This window comes from Crinia signifera, chromosome 1, assembly GCF_055691185.1.
Source record: "Crinia signifera chromosome 1, ASM5569118v1, whole genome shotgun sequence".
In the NCBI taxonomy this organism is placed as follows: Eukaryota; Metazoa; Chordata; class Amphibia; order Anura; family Myobatrachidae; genus Crinia; species Crinia signifera.
Genome location: NC_139217.1, coordinates 479,377,951 through 479,400,931, shown reverse-complemented (window position 1 = coordinate 479,400,931; position 22,981 = coordinate 479,377,951). Strand labels below are relative to the sequence as shown.

Sequence of the window (22,981 nt, the reverse complement as noted above, 5' to 3'; positions counted from 1 at the left end):
TCCTCTCCCCCCGGTATCTGCCCTCCTCTCCCCCCGGCTCCCCCGGCATCTGCCCTCCTCTCCCCCGGCATCTGCCCTCCTCTCCCCCCGGCTCCCCCGGCATCTGCCCTCCTCTCCCCCGGCATCTGCCCTCCTCTCCCCCAGGCCCTCGGAATCGGGTATGGGTAAAAACCGGACCAGGACAAAACCCCCGGACCGCCGGACCAGACATCAAACTCTGCATTTTGGAGCTTGTAGCCTCCGGTCCGGGGGGTGTCCTGTCTGGGGGTTCTGCCTGTGACCCCTGTCACCAGGGAGAGGAGGAGGGGGAGAATAAAGTCTCCCTGTATGTTCCGGGCATGTAGCAAAAACCGGACGGTCCGGACCACACGGGGAAGCTGTAATCTCCCCTCCCCATGACCCTGGTGATAGCTATCACAGGGACCCCCCCGGACAAGACACCCCCCGGACCGGACCCTATAAGCTCCGGATTGCAGATTTTGATGTCCTGTCCGGCGGTCCGGAGTCTAGTCCGGTTTTTACATAGTCCCCCCGGTATCTGCCCTCCTCACCCCCCGGTATCTGCCCTCCTATCCCCCCCGGCATCTGCCCTCCTCTCCCCCCGGTATCTGCCCTCCTATCCCCCCGGTATCTGCCCTCCTCTACCCCCGGGCCCCCTGTATCTTCCGTCCTCTCCCCCCGGCTCCCCCGGTATCTGCCCTCCTCTCCCCCCGGCATCTGCCCTCCTCTCCCCCCCGGCATCTGCCCTCCTCTCCCCCGTGCCCCCGGTATCTGCCCTCCTCTCCCCCCGGCATCTGCCCTCCTCTCCCCCCGGCATCTGCCCTCCTATCCCCCCGGCTCCCCCGGTATCTGCCCTCCTCTCCCCCCGGTATCTGCCCTCCTCTCCCCCCTGTTCCCCCGGTATCTGCCCTCCTCTCCCCCCGGTATCTGCCCTCCTCTCCCCCCGGTATCTGCCCTCCTCTCCCCCTTTATCTGCCCTCCTATCCCCCCTGTTCACCCGGTATCTGCCCTCCTCTCCCCCCGGCATCTGCCCTCCTCTCCCCCCGGTATCTGCCCTCCTCTCCCCCCGGCTCCCCATTTATCTGCCCTCCTATCCCCCCTGTTCACCCGGCATCTGCCCTCCTCTCCCCCCGGTATCTGCCCTCCTATCCCCCCGGGCCCCCTCCCCTCCTCCCCCGGGTCAGTCCCTACCATACAAGGCTGGGACAGTCGGTGCTGGGCGGTGTCTGACTCCCGGGATATAAAGCTAGGAATCCGGGCAGATCTCCTCCAGCCCCCGGACCTCAGCAGCAGCAGCAGCCGGAGCCCCGCACTCATCCCCGGACCCCGTACAGCAGCAGCCCCGCTCTCAGCACCGCAGCCATGGACGCCATAAAGAAGAAGATGCAGATGCTGAAGCTGGACAAGGAGAATGCCATAGACCGGGCGGAGCAGGCGGAAGGCGACAAGAAGCAGGCGGAGGACCGGTGCAAGCAGGTACTACTATCCTCAGCGGGCTCCCCCGACTGCTACTACTGCCCCCAACCGGTGCTGACTTCTACTACCACCCCCAGCAGGGGCCAGACTACTACTACTGCTGCTACCACAATCCAGGGTCCTTCTACTACTACTACCCCCAGCCGGTGGTGACTTCTATTAGTACCTCATACAGAGGCCTTATTACTACTACCCCCATTCAGGGTATTACTGCTACAACTACCCCAAGCCAGTGCTGGCTGCTACTACCCACAGCCAGTGCTGAATGCTACCCCTACCCCCCATCAAGGGCCTTCTTACTATTACTACCCCTAATCAGCACTGACTACTACTGCCCCCAGCGAGGTCCCCCGACTTCTATTACTGCACCCAGCTGGTGCTGACTTTTACTACTATTTACTACTGTTACCATACTACTATTACCCCCATCTGGAGTCTTAATTCTACTACTACTACTACTACTACTGCCCACAGCAGGGGCTCCTTACTGCTACTGCTACCTCCAGCCGGTGCTGACTTCTACTACTCCCCCCAGCCGTTGCTGACTGCTACTACTACTACCCCCAGCCAGCACTGACTACTGCTACCACCAGCCGAGGTCTGACTTCTTCTACTGCCCAAGCCAGGGTCTTACTACTACTACTACTACTGCCCCCAGCTGACTACTACCCCCCCTCCCCCACCGTCTATCACTACTACCCCAACTGTGGCCTGACTACTACTGCCACCACCAGTGTCCTCCTACAGCACCTGGGGTTCCACAGCAAGTCCCAGTGTTATCACCACCACTACCCCCAATGGATTATAGACATCATCATCTCTGTAACACCCATTGCACACCCCAGTACTGGAAATTACCAAACAAGCAACTGGACTGGGGAGCTAACACTCTCTTGGTACACTGCAGTGGAGAACAGGCACAGCCAGGAATCTTGTCATTAATGGCATTATATGGAAAATATGGAAAATAATTTAGGACTTTTACCCTGGTCCTGGTGCTACTGGGGCTGCAATCAGTGGGAACAAGACCATATCTGTCCTGTCCTGAAGCTCTGAGATGGGACCTGGCTAGCAGAGTTTATTTTATTATGAATGGGTGATTATACTAGGTCTGGGGGGCCCTCAGGTAGATTATAGGAGGTCTGGGGGGGACCCTCAGGTAGATTATAGGAGGTCTGGGGGTGACCCTCAGGTAGATTATAGGAGGTCTGGGGGGGGAGGGGGGGACCCTCAGGTAGATTATAGGAGGTCTGGGGGTGACCCTCAGGTAGATTATACTAGGTCTGGGGGTGACCCTCAGGTAGATTATAGGAGGTCTGGGGGGGTGACCCTCACCTCAGGTAGATTATAGGAGGTCTGGGGGGTGACCCTCAGGTAGATTATGGGAGGTCTGGGGGGTGGCCCTCAGGTAGATTATAGGAGGTTTGGGGAGTGACCCTCAGGTAGATTATAGGAGGTCTGGGAGTGACCCTCAGGTAGATTATAGGAGGTCTGGGGGTGACCCTCAGGTAGATTATAGGAGGTCTGGTGGTGACCCTCAGGTAGATTATAGGAGGTCTGGGGGGTGACCCTCAGGTAGATTATACTAGGTCTGGGGGTGACCCTCAGGTAGATTATAGGAGGTCTGTGGGTTACCCTCAGGTAGATTATAGGAGGTCTGGGGGTGACCCTCAGGTAGATTATGGGAGGTCTGGGGGTGACCCTCAGGTAGATTATGGGAGGTCTTGGGGGGTGGCCCTCAGGTAGATTATAGGAGTTCTGGGGGTGACCCTCAGGTAGATTATAGGAGGTCTGGGTGTGACCCTCAGGTAGATTATAGGAGGTCTGGGGGTGACCCTCAGGTAGATTATATGTCTGGGGGGTGACCCTCAGGTAGATTATAGGAGGTCTGGGGGTGACCCTCAGGTAGATTATAGGAGGTCTGGGGGGGTGACCCTCAGGTAGATTATAGGAGGTTTGGGGGGTGACCCTCAAGTAGATTATACTAGGTCTGGGGGTGACCCTCAGGTAGATTATAGGAGGTCTGGGGGTGACCCTCAGGTAGATTATAGGAGGTCTGGGGGTTACCCTCCGGTAGATTATACTAGGTCTGGGGGTGACCCTCAGGTAGATTATAGGAGGTCTGGGGGTGACCCTCAGGTAGATTATGGGAGGTCTGGGGGTGAACCTCAGGTAGATTATGGGAGGTCTGGGGGGTGGCCCTCAGGTAGATTATGGGAGGTCTGGGGGGGTGACCCTCAGGTAGATTATAGGAGGTTTGGGGGGTGACCCTCAGGTAGATTATGGGAGGTCTGGGGGTGAACCTCAGGTAGATTATGGGAGGTCTGGGGGGGTGGCCCTCAGGTAGATTATGGGAGGTCTGGGGGGGTGACCCTCAGGTAGATTATAGGAGGTTTGGGGGGTGACCCTCAGGTAGATTATACTAGGTCTGGGGGTGACCCTCAGGTAGATTATGGGAGGTCTGGGGGGGTGGCCCTCAGGTAGATTATGGGAGGTCTGGGGGGGTGACCCTCAGGTAGATTATAGGAGGTTTGGGGGGTGACCCTCAGGTAGATTATACTAGGTCTGGGGGTGACCCTCAGGTAGATTATAGGAGGTCTGGGGGGTGACCCTCAGGTAGATTATAGGAGGTCTGGGGGTGACCCTCAGGTAGATTATAGGAGGTCTGGGGGTGACCCTCCGGTAGATTATACTAAATCTGGGGGTGACCCTCAGGTAGATAATAGGAGGTCTGGGGGTGACCCTCAGGTAGATTATAGGTCTGGGGGGTGACCCACAGGTAGATTATAGGAGGTCTGGGGGGTGACCCTCAGGTAGATTATAGGAGGTTTGGGGGGTGACCCTCAGGTAGATTATAGGAGGTCTGGGGGTGACCCTCAGGTAGATTATAGGAGGTCTGGGGGTGACCCTCAGGTAGATTATAGGAGGTCTGTGGGTGACCCTCAGGTAGATTATAGTAGGTCTGGGGGGTGACCCTCAGGTAGATTATAGGAGGTCTGGGGGTGACCCTCAGGTAGATTATGGGAGGTCTGGGGGTGACCCTCAGGTAGATTATGGGAGGTCTGGGGGGGTGGCCCTCAGGTAGATTATAGGAGGTCAGGGGGTGACCCTCAGGTAGATTATAGGAGGTCTGGGGGTGACCCTCCGGTAGATTATACTAGGTCTGGGGGTGACCCTCAGGTAGATTATAGGAGGTCTGGGGGTGACCCTCAGGTAGATTATAGGAGGTCTGGGGGGTGACCCTCAGGTAGATTATAGGAGGTCTGGGGGGGTGACCCTCAGGTAGATTATAGGAGGTCTGGGGGTGACCCTCAGGTAGATTATAGGAGGTCTGGGGGGTGACCCTCAAGTAGCTTATAGGAAGTCTGGGGGGGTGACCCTCAGGTAGATTATAGGAGGTTTGAGGGTGACCCTCAGGTAGATTATAGGTCTGGGGGGTGACCCTCAGGTAGATTATAGGAGGTCTGGGGGGTGACCCTCAGGTAGATTATAGGAGGTTTGGGGGGTGACCCTCAGGTAGATTATAGGAGGTCTGGGGGTGACCCTCCGGTAGATTATACTAGGTCTGGGGGTGACCCTCAGGCAGATTATAGGAGGTCTGGGGGTGATCCTCAGGTAGATTATAGGTCTGGGGGGTGACCCTCAGTAAGATTATAGGAGGTCTGGGGGGTGACCCTCAGGTAGATTATAAGAGGTTTGGGGGGTGACCCTCAGGTAGATTATAGGAGGTCTGGGGGTGACCCTCAGGTAGATTATAGGAGGTCTGGGGGTGACCCTCAGATAGATTATAGGAGGTTTGGGGGGTGACCCTCAGGTAGATTATAGGAGGTCTGGGGGTGACCCTCAGGTAGATTATAGGAGGTCTGGGGGTGACCCTCAGGTAGATTATGGGAGGTCTGGGGGGGTGGCCCTCAGGTAGATTATAGGAGGTCAGGGGGTGACCCTCAGGTAGATTATAGGAGGTCTGGGGGTGACCCTCCGGTAGATTATAGGAGGTTTGGGGGGTGACCCTCAGGTAGATTATAGGAGGTCTGGGGGTGACCCTCAGGTAGATTATAGGAGGTCTGGGGGTGACCCTCAGGTAGATTATAGGAGGTCTGTGGGTGACCCTCAGGTAGATTATAGTAGGTCTGGGGGGTGACCCTCAGGTAGATTATAGGAGGTCTGGGGGTGACCCTCAGGTAGATTATGGGAGGTCTGGGGGTGACCCTCAGGTAGATTATGGGAGGTCTGGGGGGGTGGCCCTCAGGTAGATTATAGGAGGTCAGGGGGTGACCCTCAGGTAGATTATAGGAGGTCTGGGGGTGACCCTCCGGTAGATTATACTAGGTCTGGGGGTGACCCTCAGGTAGATTATAGGAGGTCTGGGGGTGACCCTCAGGTAGATTATAGGAGGTCTGGGGGGTGACCCTCAGGTAGATTATAGGAGGTCTGGGGGGGTGACCCTCAGGTAGATTATAGGAGGTCTGGGGGTGACCCTCAGGTAGATTATAGGAGGTCTGGGGGGTGACCCTCAGGTAGCTTATAGGAGGTTTGGGGGTGACCCTCAGGTAGATTATAGGTCTGGGGGGTGACCCTCAGGTAGATTATAGGAGGTCTGGGGGGTGACCCTCAGGTAGATTATAGGAGGTTTGGGGGGTGACCCTCAGGTAGATTATAGGAGGTCTGGGGGTGACCCTCCGGTAGATTATACTAGGTCTGGGGGTGACCCTCAGGCAGATTATAGGAGGTCTGGGGGTGATCCTCAGGTAGATTATAGGTCTGGGGGGTGACCCTCAGTAAGATTATAGGAGGTCTGGGGGGTGACCCTCAGGTAGATTATAAGAGGTTTGGGGGGTGACCCTCAGGTAGATTATAGGAGGTCTGGGGGTGACCCTCAGGTAGATTATAGGAGGTCTGGGGGTGACCCTCAGATAGATTATAGGAGGTTTGGGGGGTGACCCTCAGGTAGATTATAGGAGGTCTGGGGGTGACCCTCAGGTAGATTATAGGAGGTCTGGGGGTGACCCTCAGGTAGATTATGGGAGGTCTGGGGGTGACCCTCAGGTAGATTATGGGAGGTCTGGGGGGGTGGCCCTCAGGTAGATTATGGGATGTCTGGGGGGGTGACCCTCAGGTAGATTATAGGAAGTCTGAGGGGTGACCCTCAGGTAGATCATAGGAGGTCTGGGGGGTGACCCTCAGGTAGATTATAGGAGGTTTGGGGGGTGACCCTCAGGTAGATTATAGGAGGTCTGGGGGTGACCCTCCGGTAGATTATACTAGGTCTGGGGGTGACCCTCAGGTAGATTATAGGAGGTCTGGTGGTGACCCTCAAGTAGATTATAGGTCTGGGGGGTGACCCTCAGTAAGATTATAGGAGGTCTGGGGGGTGACCCTCAGGTAGATTATAAGAGGTTTGGGGGGTGACCCTCAGGTAGATTATAGGAGGTCCTCAGGTAGATTATAGGAGGTTTGGGGGGTGACCCTCAGGTAGATTATACGAGGTCTGGGGGTGACCCTCTGGGGGTGACCCTCAGTAAGATTATAGGAGGTCTGGGGGGTGACCCTCAGTAAGATTATAGGAGGTCTGGGGGGTGACCCTCAGGTAGATTATAAGAGGTTTGGGGGGTGACCCTCAGGTAGATTATAGGAGGTCCTCAGGTAGATTATAGGAGGTTTGGGGGGTGACCCTCAGGTAGATTATAGGAGGTCTGGGGGTGACCCTCAGGTAGATTATAGGAGGTCTGGGGGTGACCCTCAGGTAGATTATGGGAGGTCTGGGGGTGACCCTCAGGTAGATTATGGGAGGTCTGGGGGGGTGGCCCTCAGGTAGATTATGGGATGTCTGGGGGGGTGACCCTCAGGTAGATTATAGGAAGTCTGAGGGGTGACCCTCAGGTAGATCATAGGAGGTCTGGGGGGTGACCTCAGGTAGATCATAGGAGGTCTGGGGGGTGACCCTCAGGTAGATTATAGGAGGTCTGGGGAGTGACCCTCAGGTAGATTATAGGAGGTCTGGGGGTGACCCTCAGGTAGATTATACCAGTTCTGGGGGTGACCCTCAGGTAGATTATAGGAGGTCTGGGGGGGGTGACCCTCAGGTAGAGTGTAGGCGGTTTAGGGATATTAATGTGTAGCGTGCTGTGCTGTCTGTCCTTGCACTATAGCGACATCTTGTGATAGGTACTGCAATGTGCAGTGCATTTATCGTGACACATTTCTATATACAACATTTCAGAGTATATACAGTAAATGGGGGTGCATTTGAATCAACCCTTCCCGGCTATTAGATAAACATTGCGTTTTTATCGGAATGTTTTTTTTCCCCCAAGAGTTGAAATAGCCAGAGCCACAGTGATGTCATTTAAGAAATGTATTACCTGTGATGTCATAAAGTGAGTTTTTCTTCAGTGCTAAAAATGCTGTTTCTTATCTTCAATTATGTCATAGCCAGTGTTTATTTATCCCCAGTAATGTCATAGCCAGTGTTTCTATATCGCCTGTGATGTCATAGCCAGTATTTGTAATTCCCGAGTGATGTCATAGCCAGTGTTTCTATATTGAATGTGATGTCATAGCCAGTGTTTGTATTTCCCCAGTGATGTCATAGCCAGTGTTTCTATATCGCCTGTGATGTCATAGCCAGTGTTTGTATTTCCCCAATGATGTCATAGCCAGTATTTGTATTTCCCCAGTGATGTCATAGCCAGTGTTTGTATATTGCTTGTGTTGTCATAGACAGTGTTTGTATTTCCCCAGTGATGTCATAGCCAGTGTTTGTATATCCCCAATGATGTCATAGCCAGTGTTTGTATATCTCCAGTGATGTCATAGCCAGTGTTTGTATATACCCAGTGATGTCATAGCCAGTGTTTGTATATCCCCAGTGATGTCATAGCCAGTGTTTGTATATCCCCAGTGATGTCATATCCAGTGTTTGTATATCCCCAGTGATGTCATAGCCAGTGTTTGTAAATCCCCAGTGTTGTCATAGCCAGTGTTTGTATATCCCCAGTGATGTCATATCCAGTGTTTGCATATCCCCAGTGATGTCATAGCCAGTGTTTGTATATCCCAGTGATGTCATAGCCAGTGTTTGTATATCCCCAGTGATGTCATAGCCAGTGTTTGTATATCCCCAGTGATGTCATATCCAGTGTTTGTATATCCCCAGTGATGTCATAGCCAGTGTTTGTAAATCCCCAGTGTTGTCATAGCCAGTGTTTGTATATCCCCAGTGATGTCATATCCAGTGTTTGCATATCCCCAGTGATGTCATAGCCAGTGTTTGTGTATCCCCAGTGATGTCATAGCCAGTGTTTGTATATCCCCAGTGATGTCAAAGCCAGTGTTTGTATATCCCCAGTGATGTCATAGCCAGTGTTTGTGTATCCCCAGTGATGTCATAGCCAGTGTTTGTATATCCCCAGTGATGTCATAGCCAGTGTTTGTATATCCCCAGTGATGTCATAGCCAGTGTTTGTATATCCCAGTGATGTCATAGCCAGTGTTTGTATATCCCCAGTGATGTCATAGCCAGTGTTTGTATATCCCAGTGATGTCATAGCCAGTGTGTGTATATCCCCAGTGATATTCTACGTTTGCTGTTGCAGTAGAATCAGGCCCAGATGTTATTACTGCAGTTGTAATGGCACCTGGAGAGCTCATGCAGACTCCATTATATATGTTATGTGTTCTATATAATGTATATAATGTATGTAATATCTGTCTCTGCAGCTGGAGGAGGAGGTGATGGGGCTGCAGAAGAAAACGAAGAGCACTGAAGATGAAGTGGAGAAATACTCTGAGTCTGTGAAGGAAGCTCAGGAGAGGTTGGAGCTAGCGGAGAAGAAGGCGGCTGATGTGAGTGCATATATATATATACAACATGTGGTGCTCGGCACAGCCTCCTATATTTGCTTGTAGATCGGGTGCCAGCACTGAATGTAGATACAAGTAATCGTTGTGGTGCGGCACTCCCGGAATAAAACGTTCAATGTGGTAAAGCAGTAGCTATTTATTCAGCAACGTTTCAATGCTCTAGCGGCATTGTCATCAGGCCTGATATATATGTAACTAGGGTTTCCAAAACGGCACTCATAGAACAAATGGCAACTGTGGTGCAAGGTTTAAATAGAAATTGATAAAGACAGCACTTACCCAACCTAGCAGGAGGGAAGAAGACAGACCAGCACTCATTTTAAAGGTAGAAAAGGGTTTGAATGTATTAAATAATATTTACAGCATGGCAAACATCTTAACAAACATCAGACAGACCCGACAGTCTGTTTCAACTGGGCTCTAACAGTTTTCCTCAGGGGTCTGGTTAGAGCCCAGTTGAAACAGACTGTCGGGTCTGTCTGATGTTTGTTAAGATGTTTGCCATGCTGTAAATATTCTTTAATACATTGAGGGGGAGATTCTGTAAAGCAGAAATGCGGTAAAAAAACCTTTTTCAGGGTTTTTACCGCATTTGTATATGCTATATGGCGCCTCCGCAGTGACAGCGCTGCGGAGGGAATCGCCAGCAAAAGCTGGCGATTCCCTGCAGAAGCCTATGGGCTTCTTACCGCAGCGCTGTTTGAAGGATCCGTCACGGATCCCTCCCAGCATGCCCTGCGGGCGCCGCGTCACTCTGCGCATGCACAGATGGACTCCCGGGTCACATACCCGGAAGTCCAGCACCGGCACCGCATCGCAAGGGGCAGCTCTTATCGCAAGAACTGTCCCTTGCGTTAATAACGGCATATGTTACAGCATATGCCGTTATTAATAATGCGGTAGCCGGCGATAATGGGCGCGGATGTTACAACATCCCGCCCTCAAACCCTTTTCTACCTTTAAAATGAGTGCTGGTCTGTCTTCTTCCCTCCTGCTAGGTTGGGTAAGTGCTGTCTTTATATATATATATATGTATTCCTATATACTGTTCTCTATATATAATCCTATATACTACATAATACTGTGCTATGATGATACCTCCATCCCCAGATGAACATGACACTCCTCACGCTACCATATTTCAATCTCACCCTACACCCCAGTACTTGCGTGTTTAGGATCTTTGGCATAATTTAGATGTTATTTATAAGGTGTGAATAAACTGGGATCTCAATTAGAGCCAGCGAGTAGTCAGCAGAGGCCACATTTCACTTACCCGTAACAATCTTTATATAACACAGTATACAGTATAACCCTTACACCTTCCTCATCCCTGTGATCAAAGTCCTGTTACCAAAGGGGGTAATAGTCCTGTTACCAGAGGGTGTAATAGTCCTGTTACCAGAGGGCGTAATAGTCCTGTTACCAAAGGGGGTAATAGTCCTGTTACCAAAGGGGGTAATAGTCCTGTTACCAGAGGGTGTAATAGTCCTGTTACCAGAGGGTGTAATAGTGCTGTTACCAAAGGGGGTAATAGTCCTGTTACCAAAGGGGGTAATAGTCCTGTTACCAGAGGGTGTAATAGTCCTGTTACCAGAGAGGGTAATAGTCCTGTTACCAGAGGGGTAATAGTCCTGTTACCAGAGGGCGTAATAGTCCTGTTACCAAAGGGGGTAATAGTCCTGTTACCAAAGGGGGTAATAGTCCTGTTACCAGAGGGTGTAATAGTCCTGTTACCAGAGGGTGTAATAGTGCTGTTACCAAAGGGGGTAATAGTCCTGTTACCAAAGGGGGTAATAGTCATGTTACCAGAGGGTGTAATAGTCCTGTTACCAGAGAGGGTAATAGTCTTGTTACCAGAGGGGTAATAGTCCTGTTACCAGAGGGCGTAATAGTCCTGTTACCAAAGGGGGTAATAGTCCTGTTACCAAAGGGGGTAATAGTCCTGTTACCAGAGGGTGTAATAGTCCTGTTACCAGAGAGGGTAATAGTCCTGTTACCAGAGGGGTAATAGTCCTGTTACCAGAGGGGGTAATAGTCCTGTTACCAGAGGGTGTAATAGTCCTGTTACCAGAGGGGGTAATAGTGCTGTTACCAGAGGGGGTAATAGTCCTGTTACCAGAGGGTGTAATAGTGCTGTTACCAGAGGGGGTAATAGTCCTGTTACCAGAGGGTGTAATAGTCCTGTTACCAGAGGGGGTAATAGTCCTGTTACCAGAGGGGGTAATAGTGCTGTTACCAGAGGGGGTAATAGTGCTGTTACCAGAGGGGTAATAGTCCTGTTACCAGAGGGGTAATAGTCCTGTTACCAGAGGGGTAATAGTCCTGTTACTAGAGGGCATAATAGTCCTGTTACCAGAGGGGTAATAGTCCTGTTACCAAAGGGGGTAATAGTCCTGTTACCAGAGGGTGTAATAGTGCTGTTACCAGAGGGGGTAATAGTCCTGTTACCAGAGGGTGTAATAGTGCTGTTACCAGAGGGGGTAATAGTCCTGTTACCAGAGGGGGTAATAGTCCTGTTACCAGAGGGTGTAATAGTGCTGTTACCAGAGGGGGTAATAGTCCTGTTACCAGAGGGCGTAATAGTTCTGTTACCAGAGGGGGTAATAGTGCTGTTACCAGAGGGGGTAATAGTCCTGTTACCAGAGGGTGTAATAGTGCTGTTACCAGAGGGGGTAATAGTCCTGTTACCAGAGGGTGTAATAGTGCTGTTACCAGAGGGGGTAATAGTCCTGTTACCAGAGGGTGTAATAGTCCTGTTACCAGAGGGTGTAATAGTGCTGTTACCAGAGGGGGTAATAGTCCTGTTACCAGAGGGCGTAATAGTACTGTTACCAGAGGGGGTAATAGTCCTGTTACCAGAGGGTGTAATAGTCCTGTTACCAGAGGGGGTAATAGTCCTGTTACCAGAGGGTGTAATAGTGCTGTTACCAGAGGGGGTAATAGTCCTGTTACGAGAGGGGGTAATAGTGCTGTTACCAGAGGGCGTAATAGTCCTGTTACCAAAGGGGGTAATAGTCCTGTTACCAGAGGGGGTAATAGTCCTGTTACCAGAGGGTGTAATAGTGCTGTTACCAGAGGGGTTAATAGTCCTGTTACCAAAGGGGGTAATAGTCCTGTTACCAGAGGGGGTAATAGTCCTGTTACCAGAGGGTGTAATAGTGCTGTTACCAGAGGGGTAATAGTTCTGTTACCAGAGGGGGTAATAGTGCTGTTACCAAAGGGGGTAATAGTCCTGTTACCAGAGGGCGTAATAGTCCTGTTACCAGAGGGCGTAATAGTCCTGTTACCAGAGGGTGTAATAGTGCTGTTACCAGAGGGGGTAATAGTCCTGTTACCAGAGGGTGTAATAGCCCTGTTACCAGAGGGTGTAATAGTCCTGTTACCAGAGGGGGTAATAGTCCTGTTACCAGAGGGGGTAATAGTCCTGTTACCAGAGGGCGTAATAGTCCTGTTACCCGAGGGCGTAATAGTCCTGTTACCCGAGGGCGTAATAGTCCTGTTACCAGAGGGTGTAATAGCCCTGTTACCAGAGGGGGTAATAGTCCTGTTACCAGAGGGGGTAATAGTCCTGTTACCAGAGGGGGTAATAGTCCTGTTACCAGAGGGGGTAATAGTCCTGTTACCAGAGGGTGTAATAGTGCTGTTACCAGAGGGGTAATAGTTCTGTTACCAGAGGGGGTAATAGTGCTGTTACCAAAGGGGGTAATAGTCCTGTTACCAGAGGGCGTAATAGTCCTGTTACCAGAGGGCATAATAGTCCTGTTACCAGAGGGTGTAATAGTGCTGTTACCAGAGGGGGTAATAGTCCTGTTACCAGAGGGCGTAATAGTCCTGTTACCAGAGGGGGGAATAGACCTGTTACCAGAGGGGGTAATAGCACTGTTACCAGAGGGTGTAATAGGCCTGTTACCAGAGGGGGTAATAGTCCTGTTACCAGAGGGGGTAATAGTCCTGTAACCAAAGTGGGTAATAGTGCTGTTACCAGAGGGGGTAATAGTCCTTTTACCAGAGGGGGTAATAGTCCTGTTACCAGAGGGCGTAATAGTCCTGTTACCAAAGGGGGTAATATTGCTGTTACCAGAGGGGGTAATAGTCCTGTTACCAGAGGGGGTAATAGTCCTGTTACCAGAGGGCGTAATAGTCCTGTTACCAGAGGATGTAATAGTCCTGTTACCAGAGGATGTAATAGTCCTGTTACCAGAGGGGGTAATAGTCCTGTTACCAGAGGGCGTAATAGTCCTGTTACCAGAGGGGCTAATAGTCCTGTTACCAGAGGACGTAATAGTCCTGTTACCAGAGGGCGTAATAGTGCTGTTACCAGAGGGGGTAATAGTGCTGTTACCAGAGGGGGTAATAGTGCTGTTACCAGAGGGGGTAATAGTCCTGTTACCAGAGGGGGTAACAGTGCTGTTACCAGAGGGCGTAACAGTGCTGTAACCAGAGGGGGAAATAGTCCTGTTACCAGAGGGGGTAATAGTCCTTTTACCAGAGGGGGTAATAGTCCTTTTACCAGAGGGGGTAATAGTCCTTTTACCAGAGGGGGTAATAGTGCTGTTACCAGAGGGGGTAACAGTGCTATTACCAGAGGGGGTAACAGTGCTGTTACCAGAGGGCGTAACAGTGCTGTTACCAGAGGGGGTAATAGTCCTGTTACCAGAGGGCGTAATAGTCCTGTTACCAGAGGGCATAATAGTCCTGTTACCAGAGGGCGTAATAGTCCTGTTACCAGAGGGCGTAATAGTGCTGTTCACAGAGGGGGTCATAGTGCTGTTCACAGAGGGGGTCATAGTGCTGTTACCAGAGGGGGTAATAGTCCTGTTACCAGAGGGGTAATAGTCCTGTTACCAGAGGGAGTAATAGTCATGTTACCAGAGGGGGTAATAGTCGTGTTACCAGAGGGGGTAATAATCCTGTTCCCAGAGGGGTAATAGTCCTGTTACCAGAGGGCGTAATATTCCTGTTACCAGAGGGGGTAACAGTGCTGTTACCAGAGGGCGTAACAATGCTGTTACCAGAGGGCGTAATAGTCCTGTTACCAGAGGACGTAATAGTCCTGTTACCAGAGGACGTAATAGTCCTGTTACCAGAGGGGCTAATAGTGCTGTTACCAGAGGGGCTAATAGTGCTGTTACCAGAGGGGCTAATAGTGCTGTTACCAGAGGGGCTAATAGTGCTGTTACCAGAGGGGGTAATAGTGCTGTTACCAGAGGGGTAATAGTCCTGTAACCAGAGGGGGTAATAGTCCTGTTACCAGAGGGCGTAATAGTCCTTTATCCAGAGGGGGGTAATAGTGCTGTTAACACAGGGCGTAACAGTGCTGTTACCAGAGGGCGTAAGAATCCTGTTCCCAGAGGGGTAATAGTCCTGTTACCAGAGGGCGTAATAGTCCTGTTACCAGAGGGGGTAACAGTGCTGTTACCAGAGGGCGTAACAGTGCTGTTACCAGAGGGTGCAACAGTGCTCTTACCAGAGGGGGAAATAGCCCTGTTACCAGAGGGGGTAATAGTCCTGTTACCAGAGGGGGTAATAGTCCTTTTACCAGAGGGGGTAATAGTCCTGTTACCAGAGGGGGTAATAGTGCTGTTACCAGAGGGGGTAATATTGCTGTTAGCAGAGGGGTAATAGTCCTGTTACCAGAGGGGGTAATAGTCCTGTTACCAGAGGGCGTAATAGTCCTGTTACCAGAGGGGGTAATAGTGCTGTTACCAGAGGGGTTAATAGTCCTGTTACCAGAGGGGGTAATAGTCCTGTTACCAGAGGGGGTAATAGCACTGTTACCAGAGGGTGTAATAGGCCTGTTACCAGAGGGCGTAATAGTCCTGTTACCAGATTGCGTAATAGTCCTGTTACCAGAGGGTGTAATAGTCCTGTTACCAGAGGGTGTAAAAGTCCTGTTACCAGAGGGCGTAATAGTCCTGTATCCAGAGGGCGTAATAGTCCTGTTACCAGAGGGGGTAATAGCGCTGTTACCAGAGGGCGTAATAGTGCTGTTACCAGAGGGGGTAATAGTCCTGTTACCAGAGGGCATAATAGTTCTGTTACCAGAGGGGGTAATAGTGCTGTTACCAGAGGGGGTAATAGTCCTGTTACCAGAGGGTGTAATAGTCCTGTTACCAGAGGGTGTAATAATCCTGTTACCAGAGGGCGTAATAGTCCTATTACCAGAGGGGGTAACTGTGCTGTTACCAGAGGGCGTAACAGTGCTGTTACCAGAGGGTGTAACAGTGCTCTTACCAGAGGGGGAAATAGCCCTGTTACCAGAGGGGGTAATAGTTCTGTTACCAGAGGGGGTAATAGTGCTGTTACCAGAGGGGGTAATAGTCCTGTTACCAGAGGGTGTAATAGTCCTGTTACCAGAGGGTGTAATAGTCCTGTTACCAGAGGGCGTAATAGTCCTATTACCAGAGGGGGTAACTGTGCTGTTACCAGAGGGCGTAACAGTGCTGTTACCAGAGGGTGTAACAGTGCTCTTACCAGAGGGGGAAATAGCCCTGTTACCAGAGGGGGTAATAGTCCTTTTACCAGAGGGGTTAATAGTCCTGTTACCAGAGTGGGTAATAGTGCTGTTACCAGAGGGGGTAATATTGCTGTTACCAGAGGGGTAATAGTCCTGTTACCAGAGGGGGTAAAAGTCCTGTTACCAGAGGGCGTAATAGTCCTGTTACCAGAGGGGGTAATAGTGCTGTTACCAGAGGGGTTAATAGTCCTGTTACCAGAGGGGTTAATAGTCCTGTTACCAGAGGGGGTAATAGTCCTGTTACCAGAGGGGGTAATAGCACTGTTATCAGAGGGTGTAATAGGCCTGTTACCAGAGGGCGTAATAGTCCTGTTACCAGAGGGTGTAATAGTCCTGTTACCAGAGGATGTAATAGTCCTGTTACCAGAGGGCGTAATAGTCCTGTTACCAGAGGGCGTAATAGTCCTGTTACCAGAGGGTGTAATAGTCCTGTTACCAGAGGGGTAATAGTCCTGTTACCAGATGGCGTAATAGTCCTGTATCCAGAGGGCGTAATAGTCCTGTTACCAGAGGGGGTAATAGCGCTGTTACCAGAGGGCGTAATAGTCCTGTTACCAGAGGGGGTAATAGGCCTTTTACCAGAGGGGGTAATAGGCCTGTTACCAAAGGGGGTAATAGTCCTGTTCCCAGAGGGGTAATAGTCCCGTTACCAGAGGGCGTAATATTCCTGTTTCCAGAGGAAGTAACAGTGCTGTTACCAGAGGGCGTAACAGTGCTGTTACCAGAGGGGGAAATTGTCCTGTTACCAGAGGGGGTAATAGTTCTGTTACCAGAGGGGGTAATAGTCCTTTTACCAGAGGGGGTAATAGTCCTGTTACCAGAGGGGGTAAAAGTGTTGTTACCAGAGGGGGTAATATTGCTGTTACCAGAGGGGTAATAGTCCTGTTACCAGAGGGGGTAATAGTCCTGTTACCAGAGGGCGTAATAGTGCTGTTACCAGAGGGGTTAATAGTCCTGTTACCAGAGGGGGTAATACTCCTGTTACCAGAGGGTGTAATAGGCCAGTTACCAGAGGGTGTAATAGGCCTGTTACCAGAGGGTGTAATAGCCCTGTTACCAGAGGGTGTAATAGCCCTGTTACCAGAGGGTGTAATAGTCCTGTTACCAGAGGGGGTAATAGTCCTGTTACCAGAGGGGGTAATAATCCTGTTACCAGAGGGCGTAATAGTCCTGTTACCCGAGGGCGTAATAGTCCTGTTACCAGAGGGTGTAATAGCCCTGTTACCAGAGGGGGTAATAGTCCTGTTACCAGAGGGGGTAATAGTCCTGTTACCAGAGGGGGTAATAGTCCTGTTACCAGAGGGGGTAATAGTCCTGTTACCAGAGGGCATAATAGTCCTGTTACCAGAGGGCGTAATAGTCCTGTTACCAGAGGGCGTAATAGTCCTGTTACCAGAGGGGGTAATAGTCCTGTTGCCAGAGAGGGTAATAATCCTGTTACCAGAGGGCGTAATAGTCCTGTTACCAGAGGGGGTATTAGTCTTGTTACCAGAGGGGGTAATAGTCCTTTTACCCGAGGGGTAATAGCCCTGTTACCAGAGGGGGTAATAGTCCTGTTACCAGAGGGGGTAATAGTCCTGTTACCAGAGGGGGTAATAGTCCTGTTACCAGAGGGGGTAATAGTCCTGTTACCTGAGTTGTAATAGTCCTGTTACCAGAGGGGGTAATAGTCCTGTTACCAGAGGGGGTAATAGTCCTGTTACCAGAGGGCGTAAAAGTCCTGTTACCAGAGGGCGTAATAGTCTTGTTACTAGAGGGCGTAATAGTCCTGTTACCAGAGGGCGTAATAGTCCTGTTACCAGAGGGCGTAATAGTCCTGTTACCAAAGGGGGTAATAGTCCTGTTACCAGAGGGCGAATCGTCCTGTTACCAGAGGGCGTAATAGTCTTGTTACCAGAGGGCGTAATAGTCCTGTTACCAGAGGGCGTAATAGTCCTGTTACCAGAGGGGTAATAGTCCTGTTACCAGAGGGCTTAATAGTCCTGTTGCCAGAGGGCGTAATAGTCTTGTTACCAGAGGGCGTAATAGTCATGTTACCAGAGGGCGTAATAGTACTGTTACCAGAGGGCGTAATAGTCCTGTTACCAGAGGGCGTAATAGTCTTGTTACCAGAGGGCGTAATAGTCTTGTTACCAGAGGGCGTAATAGTCTTGTTACCAGAGGGCGTAATATTCTTGTTACCAGGGGGCGTAATAGTCCTGTTACCAGAGGGCGTAATAGTCTTGTTACCAGAGGGCGTAATAGTCCTGTTACCAGAGGGGGTATTAGTCTTGTTACCAGAGGGGGTAATAGTCCTTTTACCCGAGGGGTAATAGCCCTGTTACCAGAGGGGGTAATAGTCCTGTTACCAGAGGGGTAATAGTCCTGTTACCAGAGGGGGTAATAGTCCTGTTACCAGAGTTGTAATAGTCCTGTTACCAGAGGGGGTAATAGTCCTGTTACCAGAGGGGGTAATAGTCCTGTTACCAGAGGGGGTAATAGTCCTGTTACCAGAGGGGGTAATAGTCCTCTTACCAGAGGGGTAATTGTCCTGTTACCAGAGGGGGTAATAGTACTTTTACCAGAGGGGGTAATAGTCCTGTTACCAGAGTTGTAATAGTCCTGTTACCAGAGGGGTAATAGTCCTGTTACCAGAGGGGTAATAGTCCTGTTACCAGAGGGTGTAATAGTCCTGTTACCAGAGGGGGTAATAGTCCTGTTACCAGAGTTGTAATAGTCCTGTTACCAGAGGGGGTAATAGTCCTGTTACCAGAGGGGGTAATAGTCCTGTTACCAGAGGGGGTAATAGTCCTGTTACCAGAGGGGGTAATAGTCCTCTTACCAGAGGGGTAATTGTCCTGTTACCAGAGGGGGTAATAGTACTTTTACCAGAGGGGGTAATAGTCCTGTTACCAGAGTTGTAATAGTCCTGTTACCAGAGGGGTAATAGTCCTGTTACCAGAGGGGTAATAGTCCTGTTACCAGAGGGTGTAATAGTCCTGTTACCAGAGGGGGTAATAGTCCTGTTACCAGATGGGTAATAGTCCTGTTACCAGAGGGGGTAATAGTCCTGTTACCAGAGGGGGTAATAGTCCTGTTACCGGAGGGCGTAATAGTCCTGTTACCGGAGTGGTAATAGTCCTGTTACCAGAGGGGTAATAGTCCTGTTACCAGAGGGGTAATAGTCCTGTTACCAGAGGGGTAATAGTCCTGTTACCAGAAGGGTAATAGTCCTGTTACCAGAGGGGTAATAGTCCTGTTACCCGAGGGCGTAATAGTCTTGTTACCAGAGGGCGTAGTAGTCCTATTACCAGAGGGGTAATAGTCCTGTTACCAGAGGGCGTAATAGTCCTGTTACCAGAGGGCGTAATAGTCCTGTTACCAGAGGGGTAATAGTCCTGTTACCAGAGGGGGTAATAGTCCTGTTACCAGAGGGGGTAATAGTCCTGTTACCAGAGGGGGTAATAGTCCTGTTACCAGAGGGCGTAATAGTCTTGTTACCAGAGAGGTAATAGTCCTGTTACCAGAGACGTAATAGTCCTGTTACCAGAGGGGTAATAGTCCTGTTACCAGAGGGGGTAATAGTCCTGTTACCAGAGGAGGTAATAGTCCTGTTACCAGAGGGGGTAATAGTCCTGTTACCAGAGGGGGTAATAGTCCTGTTACCAGAGGGGTAATAGTCCTGTTACCAGAGGGGTAATAGTACTGTTACCAGAGTGGTAATAATCCTGTTACCAGAGGGGTAATAGTCCTGTTACCAGAGGGGGTAGTAGTCCTGTTACCAGAGGGGGTAGTAGTCCTGTTACCAGAGGGGTAATAGTACTGTTACCAGAGGGGTAATAATCCTGTTACCAGAGGGGTAATAATCCTGTTACCAGAGGGGGTAGTAGTCCTGTTACCAGAGGGGTAATAGCACTGTTACCAGAGGGGGCAATAGTCCTGTTACCAGACGGCGTAGTAATCCCCCTGTTAGAGATAACAATACGCCATAGGGACCTGTGTTGTGCAGTTTGTCAGGTGTGTGTACTTACTGTGACATATGTAACATATCATTGGTTGGTTGGTTACACTGTGTATATACTGTAACAGGCAGGAGGGAATGCAGGGAGAGGTGGAGCTGTGAGTGGCGGAGGGGGCTTATATGGAGTGGATATGATGGGGCCGAGAAGGGGGGGGGGGGGGGGAGGTAGATTCCAGGAGGAGAGAGAGTAACTAGAAGAGACATTTCAGCATCTGGAAGTTCTGATACAGGGAGCAGGGTGAGAGTGCTGAGAGGTACAGGATGAGGTATGAGGCACGCCATGCCTGGGGGTTTATTATACTGTACATTGTTATTCTCCGCTACAGTATACAGATTATACTGGTTACATGCGGGGTGTAATCTGGGGACTGCAGGAGATTCTCCCTGAGATGTTACTTATATCCAGAACTCTCTCCTCACTGCTGTCATGGTCTGCTGTCTCTGTGGTCTGTCAGCGCTCTCTCCTCACTACTGTCACAGACTCCTCTGTCTCTGGTCTGTCAGCGCTCTCTCCTCACTACTGGCGCTGTCTCCTCTGTCTCTGGTCTGTCAGCGCTCTCTCCTCACTACTGGCACTGTCTCCTCTGTCTCTGTGGTCTGTCAGCGCTCTCTCCTCACTACTGGCACTGTCTCCTCTGTCTCTGGTCTGTCAACGCTCTCTCCTCACTACTGGCACTGTCTCCTCTGTCTCTGGTCTGTCAGCGCTCTCTCCTCACTACTGGCACTGTCTCCTCTGTCTCTGGTCTGTCAGCGCTCTCTCCTCACTACTGGCACTCACTGTCTCCACTGTCTCTGGTCTATCAGCACTTTCTCCTCACTACTGGCGCTGTCTCCTCTGTCTATGGTCTGTCAGCGCTCTCTCCTCACTACTGGCACTGTCTCCTCTGTCTCTGGTCTGTAAGCGCTCTCTCCTCACTACTGGCGCTGTCTCCTCTGTCTATGGTCTGTCAGCGCTCTCCCCTCACTACTGGCACTGTCTCCTCTGTCTCTGGTCTGTCAGCGCTCTCTCCTCACTACTGGCACTGTCTCCTCTGTCTATGGTCTGTCAGCGCTCTCCCCTCACTACTGGCACTGTCTCCTCTGTCTATGGTCTGTCAGCGCTCTCTCCTCACTACTGGCACTGTCTCCTCTGTCTCTGGTCTGTAAGCGCTCTCTCCTCACTACTGGCGCTGTCTCCTCTGTCTATGGTCTGTCAGCGCTCTCCCCTCACTACTGGCACTGTCTCCTCTGTCTCTGGTCTGTCAGCGCTCTCTCCTCACTACTGGCACTGTCTCCTCTGTCTATGGTCTGTCAGCGCTCTCCCCTCACTACTGGCACTGTCTCCTCTGTCTCTGGTCTGTCAGCGCTCTCTCCTCACTACTGGCACTGTCTCCTCTGTCTATGGTCTGTCAACGCTCTCTCCTCACTACTGGCACTGTCTCCTCTGTCTCTGGTCTGTCAGCGCTCTCTCCTCACTACTGGCACTGTCTCCTCTGTCTCTGGTCTGTCAGCGCTCTCTCCTCACTACTGGCACTGTCTCCTCTGTCTCTGGTCTGTCAACGCTCTCTCCTCACTACTGGCACTGTCTCCTCTGTCTCTGGTCTGTCAGCGCTCTCTCCTCACTACTGGCACTGTCTCCTCTGTCTCTGGTCTGTCAGCGCTCTCTCCTCACTACTGGCACTGTCTCCTCTGTCTCTGGTCTGTCAGCGCTCTCTCCTCACTACTGGCACTGTCTCCTCTGTCTCTGGTCTGTCAGCGCTCTCCCCTCACTACTGTCACAGACTCCTCTGTCTCTGGTCTGTCAGCGCTCTCTCCTCACTACTGGCACTGTCTCCTCTGTCTCTGTGGTCTGTCAGCGCTCTCTCCTCACTACTGGCACTGTCTCCTCTGTCTCTGGTCTGTCAGCGCTCTCTCCTCACTACTGGCACTGTCTCTTCTGTCTCTGGTCTGTCAGCGCTCTCCCCTCACTACTGGCACTGTCTCCTCTGTCTCTGGTCTGTCAGCGCTCTCTCCTCACTACTGTCACTGTCTCCTCTGTCTATGGTCTGTCAACGCTCTCCCCTCACTACTGGCACTGTCTCCTCTGTCTCTGGTCTGTCAGCGCTCTCCCCTCACTACTGGCACTGTCTCCTCTGTCTCTGGTCTGTCAGCGCTCTCCCCTCACTACTGGCACTGTCTCCTCTGTCTCTGGTCTGTCAGCGCTCTCTCCTCACTACTGGCACTGTCTCCTCTGTCTATGGTCTGTCAGCGCTCTCCCCTCACTACTGGCACTGTCTCCTCTGTCTATGGTCTGTCAGCGCTCTCCCCTCACTACTGGCACTGTCTCCTCTGTCTCTGGTCTGTCAGCGCTCTCTCCTCACTACTGGCACTGTCTCCTCTGTCTATGGTCTGTCAACGCTCTCTCCTCACTACTGGCACTGTCTCCTCTGTCTCTGGTCTGTCAGCGCTCTCTCCTCACTACTGGCACTGTCTCCTCTGTCTCTGGTCTGTCAGCGCTCTCTCCTCACTACTGGCACTGTCTCCTCTGTCTCTGGTCTGTCAACGCTCTCTCCTCACTACTGGCACTGTCTCCTCTGTCTCTGGTCTGTCAGCGCTCTCTCCTCACTACTGGCACTGTCTCCTCTGTCTCTGGTCTGTCAGCGCTCTCTCCTCACTACTGGCACTGTCTCCTCTGTCTCTGGTCTGTCAGCGCTCTCTCCTCACTACTGGCACTGTCTCCTCTGTCTCTGGTCTGTCAGCGCTCTCCCCTCACTACTGTCACAGACTCCTCTGTCTCTGGTCTGTCAGCGCTCTCTCCTCACTACTGGCACTGTCTCCTCTGTCTCTGTGGTCTGTCAGCGCTCTCTCCTCACTACTGGCACTGTCTCCTCTGTCTCTGGTCTGTCAGCGCTCTCTCCTCACTACTGGCACTGTCTCTTCTGTCTCTGGTCTGTCAGCGCTCTCCCCTCACTACTGGCACTGTCTCCTCTGTCTCTGGTCTGTCAGCGCTCTCTCCTCACTACTGTCACTGTCTCCTCTGTCTATGGTCTGTCAACGCTCTCCCCTCACTACTGGCGCTGTCTCCTCTGTCTCTGGTCTGTCAGCGCTCTCTCCTCACTACTGGCGCTGTCTCCTCTGTCTCTGTGGTCTGTCAGCGCTCTCCC

General features: G+C 51.3%; 1 protein-coding gene across 8 annotated transcripts in view; it reads left to right on the top strand.

Annotated features, from left to right (window-relative positions):
- Positions 1 to 1,066: 1,066 nt before the first annotated feature.
- The window catches only part of TPM2 (tropomyosin 2), a 73,687-nt gene continuing 51,772 nt past the window's right edge, over positions 1,067 to 22,981 (top strand). For 4 of the 8 annotated variants that reach the window (XM_083155480.1, XM_083155477.1, XM_083155481.1 and 1 more), the window contains exon 1: positions 20,056 to 20,125. In XM_083155480.1, coding sequence (XP_083011606.1) covers positions 20,121 to 20,125 — 5 coding nt within the window. In that variant the 5' untranslated portion in view covers positions 20,056 to 20,120. Of the gene's footprint in view, positions 1,477 to 9,195; positions 9,322 to 20,055; positions 20,126 to 22,981 lie in introns of those variants that run through there. The other 4 variants (XM_083155476.1, XM_083155475.1, XM_083155474.1 and 1 more) reach the window with 4 other exon arrangements.